General features: G+C 31.2%; 1 protein-coding gene and 1 long non-coding RNA gene across 2 annotated transcripts; both read left to right on the plus strand.

The window, feature by feature from the left end:
• Window positions 1-2,200: 2,200 nt before the first annotated feature.
• LOC141633357 (uncharacterized) lies at window positions 2,201-4,932 on the plus strand. The gene is made up of 3 exons (XR_012538130.1): window positions 2,201-2,359; window positions 2,543-2,598; window positions 4,388-4,932. It is a non-coding gene; the product is annotated as an uncharacterized LOC141633357 (long non-coding RNA).
• A 647-nt stretch (window positions 4,933-5,579) lies between these two features.
• On the plus strand, window positions 5,580-6,374 carry LOC141631087 (uncharacterized). Its single transcript, XM_074443808.1, has one exon. It carries the CDS (start codon window positions 5,580-5,582, stop codon window positions 6,372-6,374), a length of 795 nt encoding a protein of 264 aa, XP_074299909.1.
• Window positions 6,375-8,987: the final 2,613 nt, after the last annotated feature.

Below are 8,987 nucleotides of genomic sequence, written 5' to 3' on the forward strand. Positions count from 1 at the left end.
TCCAAATTAAATTACATGTGGGGTAGTGTATTTTGTGTGGTGCAAAATTGGTTTCTTATTCCCTGTACAAAAAAAAAAGGGGAATAATATAGTGAATAAGAGGGAGTAATACGGACTAATAGATTTATAGTCGTTTTTCATACTTTGTTGTTTTGTATTATTTGAGTTCCATGTATTGTAGATTTGTAGTTGCTCTTTATTTAGGTTACCCTTTCCCATTTTAGTCATCAACTATAATTTTTTAAAGGTTTAAGATTAGGATTATTGGTGTAAATTTTTAATTTATGGACTACAATGTTCCCTTTGTACGTGTGTGTTATTCCATTGTGTGCATGATAGTATTTTTTTTTTTGTTCTAATAACGAAACGTGCACTTAGTCGCATTACAGTAGATAGGAGGAAGATCCGAACTTGTGACCTATTGTGCATGACAAATTGAAATAGGACCTAAGCTATACTAAACCAAATTTATAGGACTAGACAACCTTACCTAAACAAAACTAAACTGGACTTATAAGAATGGAAATGAAATAAGCGGGCATGAGTTTCACTTTTGCAAAATAAAAATATGCTCAAAGATTATAACTTTTACGATTATTCATAACGCGCAATTGCAGGACGGGAAAATTTCATGTGAAATCGAATTTATCCCGTTTTCTATTCTTCATTAATATTGGTAAATAGTCACACTAAACAATGCCCTTTTAAAGAACCTCATCATAAATTCTCGAAAGTCACTATTATGATATGACTGGCGGCGCCGGGCTTGAATCCGTTGGTGTTTGGAGGGTTTGAATGCTAATATGGCTATATAATATTGAACGTAAGATAATTTGATCAACAGTAGAATAGGTTATATAATATTGAACGTAAGAAAGTTCTAGCAGCACAACTACACAATATCTATTTGAATATACAAGGTCTATTTGTATATGTAAACACGTTTTATATTACGACCATTATAGATTTTCATTTCCTCAATATTGGTTTAATATTATATTGTTACTATATATTTAAACAAAAACATTTCTTTGATATTTACACAATATTGAATATAACGTCATTACAATTTTGATCCGAATCATATGTTTAAGAAATCTGCACCAATCACAATCCTAGGTGTCATATCATGGTGTTCTTTGGAGAGTAACAGTTCTCACACAGATTGACCAAAATATAGATATACATTCGTTATAATTAAAATGCTTTCAAAGCAATCATCTTGATCAAGATAAATATTTAGAAATTATTCCTTCATATTACCCGGCCAACAGCCAGGCGTGAAATCTAATTAATTAATGTATTAGAAGATATTACGGTATATTACAATATACGGTAATCAGAATATATTCATATTATAGAATAAGTTAATTATGTTACCAATATATTAGGAGATAATAAACTATTATCAATAATATAACGTGATAATATAACGATTCGCTTTATGAATTCCTCCCCTCTCGATTTCTAATACAATGCAACATAATTTCTTCTTTAACACGGATATAACACACAATGTCATATACTTTATCCCTTTCATTATTGTACTGCTCAAGTACTTATATGTGTCGCCATGTGATTTAGGATCGGTTGTTGTCAATTGATATTCTTCTGTTGAATCCAAATCTTTAACCCCCTGACATCATTTTGTAGCTTGATCCGGTTTTCTTTTTGTAGACACACATTTTTATGATTCGGTGAAGTGCATAGTCGGACGCAACTATAGATGTAATAACAAAACATCCCTAAAATTTTTGATAATATGAAAAATTGGGAGGAACGAGATCTCCACCAATGAAGGATGTTGAAATCATGATCATTTGCTTGAACGCTATATGACAAATAACCGTGCATATCTTCTATGGATGAAGAGAAAGAAGAATGAGAACAACGCAAATGTGTAAAATTGAAGTAAGTTGAACATCAAATTGGACGCTCTTTTTTGCTGACGAAAAAATTAATATTAAATTGTTCATTATCATTTCCAGGGCCGTCTTTGGGCCTGTGTAGCCCGGGCCGTCGCACAGGGCCCCAAATTTTTTAGCCCAAGGTTTGTAAAAGTTAGCCTTTATCGATAAAAAAAAAAATTGAGTAAATACCAAACATTCTATACGTTTTCCATAACTTCTTCCAACTTCCTCTTTTAACTTTTTTCTTTCCAAAATCTTATATCTTCCCTAATTCCAAGGCTAGAAATCCTAGAATCAGTCAATATTCCTAAACAATCTCCTTCCCAATTTTTCAATCTTGCAATTCCATTCCAAGATTTCCAACGGTGCAATTTTTGGCCTCTTGGTATATAATATCAATGGTTTTAATCCTCAAACTCAATTATTCTCATCTACCGTAGGAATTGAAGGTATTTTTTTTGCTTATCAAAATTCTGAAAGATTCAACGTTCTTCCGTTCTTGTAATGGTTTGATTTTTGTGGAGAAATCGGCTGATTTTCGATTTTTAGTATATTATAGCGATTTTTAAATTATTTGTATAATATTGTCCCAACATCAATTAATTTTGTTTATTTTTTTAATTGTTTTGCAGAAATAATAATAAAATTGCAACAGACGAACAATCAGCCAATCACTTACGAAATTAAGGTTCAATCAACAAATTGGTGCTTTTTAAACATCTTACTGATATATGGTTTGATTTTTTTATTTGTTGTATTGCTCGTTTTTCTGATTTTTTATTTTATCTGTAGAGTCATGTCTTCTAAAATGAGAAAATATGATTCCGGTTATGAAAAACGTAAGAAAAAACAAAAAATTGAAGAATTAACTCGGTCTCAAAAAGGAGCTCTTGATAAATTTGTGATAAGAAATGTTGATAATTGTGATCGTGGTAATAATGTGGATTTGAATGAAACTCTTGGTAATATTGTGGGAAATATCGGTATACTTCCTCTTAAATTATACGGATTATAACGAAATTATGATTATGAAAACGAGTCATAAATGAAATTGCATAAACAAAATAGTAGAGATTAAGATTCAACCTTTGGTCCTAGCAAATTAGACCTAAGAACAATATCGAATTGATATTCTCCTAATTGTTGCACCCAAGATGCTATGAGAAATGCCTCTCAAATTGCTAGAATGAGATCCCCAAAAATTGGTGATTAATTTTAGGGTTTTTGTGTTTTGATGAGAGAGTTTTAGGTCAAATTGGAATGAGAGAAAATAATCTCTCTTTTTCCTCTTTAAAACCGTCAAAATGGAGGAATAAGGGGAAGATTTTTTCTTCCACTTTTTCCTTTTCATTTCGGTTTCACCACCCTAAAAATAAGGAGAGAAAAATCTTCTTATTTTTGGTTATTCTCTAAATGTATATAATGTGTATTTTATTTCAATTGTCATATTTATGTCAACATGTAGTAATAAGTCTGCCCACAACAGATTGTAGTCGATTTATTAATACCGGTCTGTCAACATTTTATTATCACAATTCCGCATAATATATACATTAACTATAAATATTACATATTTATAATTCGCTAATTAAATATAACTGGTTACGTTTAATTACGAATTAACATCTTAATTCGTTTAAGCTAACATTAAATACATTAATTAAATATAACAGTTTATATTCTATTTACGAATTTAACAGTTAATTCGTCTCAGCTGGTATTACTTAATTGTATTAAATAATCGTCTCATCATCACATTGACTAACTGTTTAGTCAAATACATGAACTAACCTTTTAGTCATAAGGCATCAATGTGATCATATTTTCATACAATCACATCTCTCAAACACATCCTTTAGGTGTGACTTTTAGGGACCAGTTGATCACCGCCATCAGTATGATAATACCGTCAAAATTCTAGCAAGCCAACCGTTATTAAGTAATCGTTAATCAACTGATAAAATACTAAGTATACCCTTGTGAACCTATAAGAGATTTGTATATGTTATCAGACTAACTGTGGAGAACACAAGCTCCAACAAATATTGCTGTCAATCTGGATGTTAATGAAACTTTACCTCACGAAAATGTAACCGAGGTGCCTCATGTCAATGTTGAAAATTTGCCCACCGAAAATCTTGACGACTTTGTTAATGAAACTATTGAAGATGATGTTAATGTAGATCATGTTCCATGTAGTGATAATGTAGAGTCTGGTATTACCATAGATATATATGATCCTAGAAACTGGGACAATTTCAATGCGAAATCGAAAGATAGATTAGCAGTTAATGGTCCAAAAAGAGATTTAACAATTGAAAAAGGTCCCTATGATCAATCTAAAAGACATTTTTCGTCAAAATTTTATACTAGAAAATTGCCTAATTGTGAAAAATGGTATAGAGAATGGCTTGTTTACTCAACTGATCTTGATAAGGTTTTCTGTTTTTGTTGTAAATTGTTTGAAACATGTCAAGGAAGGAATGATTTAGTAACAAAAGGATATAATGATTGGACTCATCTTAGCGAAAGGCTTAAAGAACATGAAGTTAGTGCGCGACATGTAAAAAATATGACGATATGGTATGAATTACATTTAAGGTTAAAAACGAATACAACAATTGATGAAAAAGCACAAGGCAGATTTCGGAAAGAGAAAGAACATTGAAAAAATGTATTGTTGAGAATTATTTCAATCGTCAAATTCCTTGGAAATCATAATCTAGCATTCCGTGGCTCCAATAGTAAATTGTATGAGGATAGTAATGGGAATTTTTTGGGGCTGGTTGAAATGTTAGTAGACTTTGATCCTATTATGCAAGAACATGTTAGCCGTATAGTAAATAAAGATACTCATGTTCATTATCTTGGTCATAATATCCAAAATGAACTGATTCGCTTACTTGCTTCTAAAATAAAATCTAAAATCATTGAGAGAATTAAGTGTGCAAAGTACTTCTCTGTTATTTTAGATTGTACCCCTGATATTAGCCAAAAAGAGCAAATGACTATGATTTTACGTTATGTGGATGCATCTTCTGGTGAATTTTTAATTAAAGAATCGTTTTTGGATTTTTGAATGTGTGTGATACTAGTGGTCTAGGACTTTTTGATGCTTTACAAAATGAACTAAAATCACTTGGCCTTGATATAGATAATGTTAGAGGTCAAGGCTATGATAATGGTTCTAACATGAAAGGATAACATCAAGGTATACAAAAAAGATTGTTAGATTTAAATCCTAGAGCCTTTTATAGTCCTTGTGGTTGTCATAGTTTAAATCTGACATTATGTGACATAGCTAATACTTGTGGCAAGGCTAGAGACTTTTTTGGAATTATACAACGCATATATACAATATTTGCCCATTCTACAAAGAGATGGGATATTTTGAAAAGTAATGTACAAGATTTGATTCCTATACCGTTGTCAGCAACCCGTTGGGAAAGTCGTATTGATAGTGTAAAAGCCATAAAATTTCAAATGCAAGAAGTACAAGAAGCTTTACTAGAAGTTGCGGAGGTTGATAATGATTCTAAGATTAGAAGTGAAGCCAAATCCTTGGCCCTTAATGAACTCGGTGATTTTGAATTTTTAGTGTTAATAATTATTTCGTATGAAATATTGTCTTTTGTTAATGAGGTTAGTAAACATCTATAAACAAAAGATATGCTTATTGATGTTGCTATTTTACAAGTAAAGGCATTAATTTCTTGTTTTGAGAAATATAGAGAATATGGTTTTCATAAGGCATTAGATACGGCAAGGAACATTGCAAAAGATATGAATATTGATCCCTTTTTTCCTAAAAGGCGTGAAATTCGAAGAAAAAAACATTTTGATGAAAATTCGGATGATTCTCCACGATTATCCCAAGAAGAATCATTCTGGGTTAATTATTTCTTATATCTTATTGATCAAGCAATATCTTCGCTTAAGAAATGGTTTGAACAATATCAAGAGTATGAAAATATATTTGGATTTATGTTCACAACAGATAAGTTGTATTCTTTGGATGATTTGGAATTAGAGTCTTGTTGTGTTAATCTTGAGAATATGCTTAGGAATAATGATGAGTCTGATATTGGTGGAAAAGCATTATGTGTTGATCTAAAACTTTTTAGAGAGTTTATGCCTAAGAAACAAATGGGTCCTATTGCTATTTTGAATTACATGAAACAAGTGGGTGGCTGTTTTCCAAATGCAGTAATTGCTTATAGAATTTTGTTGACGATTCCCGTAACGGTTGCATCCGCCGAAAGAAGTATTTCCAAGTTGAAGTTGTTGAAATCATATTTGCGCTCAACAATGTTGCAAGATCGACTCAATAGATTGACAATGATAGCTATCGAGAATAATCTTTTGGAGAAAGTTACTTACGATGAGCTAATTGAGGATTTTGCTTCTGAGAACGCAAGTCGAGCTTTACTTTTAAGAACTGATGAAACTTTAGAAAATATTTAAGAACTTATGTAATATTTTGCCTTAAATATATTAAAAATATATGATGCATTTTGTATTAATTAATTTTTTTTAACATCGCGAGGGCCTCACTTTTAAATTTCGCACGAGGCCACCTAAATTGCCGAGACGGCCCTGATCATTTCCATAAATGTCACATACCTGAGCTAAACTATTAACATCTTAATCAACAAACTTCTGAAAATTATATTGAAAAAGATCCATTTTTCAAGACAAGTCGGATTTGATGCCTCTTCTCTACTAATCACAAGGACTTAGCATGTCATAATACTCATTTAACAAGTTTTTTAACCCACTTCTATAACACCTGAATCTAATATGACTGATATACCTTATATATACAAAATATTTTAAAATATGCCAATCATTTTATTTTCATTTGATGGATACTGGTTTTCAAACGTGGTTCAATAATTTCAGATTTAACTGTTGAGTTTATGGATCCGGTACTTAAGAAGGGGAGGCGGTGAATTAAGTACCCTTTTTAAAATTAAAGCGAAATTAAAGCGAAAGATAGTTCACGATTTTTCTTCTGAAACAATACACAGGTCAATTGAACTGTCTCGGTGACTGTTCAAACAATCAGAGTTGTGCTTGCTGTATTGTTTGTTTGATCAAATGCGTGAACAAAAAATGAAAACAAATAAAATCGAAGGCAAACGAAATAAAAGAAAGCAAGAGACACACGATTTTTAACGTGGTTTGACCTACTCTCTAAAGGTCTACGTCCACCCTCTCTCTTATTAATATTTTCTTTATAACCAAATTCGATTACATAGAAAACCCCCACGATCAACCCCGATCGTGCAACTCGAGTACAACCTCGTGCCCCAAAAAAACACTCTCTCACAAAAGAGAAAATTACAACACAAATTGTCAACGGAGAACAAATTTAGTCTTATAAGTATAAGAACTTGTGTACTCAAGATCAATCTAAAACACACGGCTTTTAAGATAAACTTTGCAAAACAAAAAGACGTTTTCACCAGATTTACAAACGACGATTTAAGAGCAAGTTTGACAAAGTTGACTTTGCAGTAAAACCTTTTTGGATTTGTGAACTCTGCGCGTGTTTTCCTTAGTTTGCAACCAAGATTTGTCCACCTTATATAATTTCCAAGTGTTGACCAAATCAAATCTTTTTTTAATTAAGCAACCAACCTTAAACAAAATCTTGGACCATGATATTTAGTTGCCTTCTAAAACACAAATTCCTCACCAAAAAAATAAAGATATTTTTTAGAACAAATTGAGGAAGTTCCAACGGAATAATTTTTCAGCAAAACAATTAATAGGAAAACATTTTATCTTGAAATTATTTTGTCCAAAATAATAAGCCGTGATTTATTGGACCAAACAAAAGAGTAAACACATATCTTATACCCGTACATTTTTCTAGACATAATCCAAGACTTGATCCAAGTTCCATCCGTCTTCTCTTTCGAGCAAATACGATATACTTGTGGACCTGTCATCCACACGTCTAGCACATACTGAAGGAAAAGTAGATCTATATACTCAACATATTCATATATGCTTTAATTTAATTTATCATAAAATTAACAAGTGATCTTATGCATGTAAACAATATAAAATATAGAGAAGAAACCATCATCTTACATTGTGATTTTCGGATTTATGGGCACAAGTGAGTTCACCTACTCACTTGTTCTTGAGCTCTCCAAATGGAAGAACAAGGATTCAAGTATAGAATCCCTCCCAAAAGCATATACCCAAGGAAATCTCTTAATAACTTATATTATTTAGATCTAGTAATAATATTAGTTTTACTATAAAATTGACACAAATAAATTGCATTTTACTCTTGAAAATCTCGGTCAAGAGGGAGTATATGTGAGTTTATTTCTCTAGAATTATCATAAATTGTAGAGAGTTTTTATTTCATTTTCTTACTCTAGAAAATTAGATGGGAAGAATGAATAATAATGTAAAAGAGAAAAGCTCTTCTCTCTTTCTTGTGGGTGGCCGAAAAAAAAGAGCATTGGGTAGTATGCCCAATGCCTTTTGTTTTTGCTCTTCTCAAAAGCTTAGCCTAGTAGGTAGTCTTTAATAATTATGTTTTCCACTAATATGAAAACACAATATTAACCCAACACTCCCTCTAATTTCGGCACTTTCATAATAAAATGGATGGTCCATTTTATTTTGTCATTTGTCAATTTTGTCACATGTAACATGTTACATGACATGTCACAATGTAATGTATTTTTAACATATTAAAAATTAACATACTCATAAAATACGTCATTTACAAAATTGACTAGTAATTCGTAATTACTCGTGCCAAAATGTTTCCAAATTATAAATTACAACATTCTGTATTTATAATAATTTATTCATTCTGTTTCAATTGTTTCTGTAAACAATGATTTCATCTAAGTAATGAAACAATTCGATTACTTAGACCGTGTCTCATTTAATCATATTTACAATAAGATACGTAAATTATACTCACAAAATCATCCGTCAATTTTAAGCAATTTAATTAACTCGTATCGGTATACGATTAATTAAATAATCAATTAAGAGTATTTCCCTATAGGTATGACCTAAGGGGATCAACTGATCACCACC

The sequence above is a fragment of the Silene latifolia genome, chromosome Y, assembly GCF_048544455.1.
Source record: "Silene latifolia isolate original U9 population chromosome Y, ASM4854445v1, whole genome shotgun sequence".
Classification (NCBI taxonomy): domain Eukaryota; kingdom Viridiplantae; phylum Streptophyta; class Magnoliopsida; order Caryophyllales; family Caryophyllaceae; genus Silene; species Silene latifolia.

Bases quoted from the DNA above. Each gene is read 5' to 3' on its own strand.
- LOC141631087 (XM_074443808.1), top strand. From the start codon at position 5,580: ATGCTTATTGATGTTGCTATTTTACAAGTAAAGGCATTAATTTCTTGT.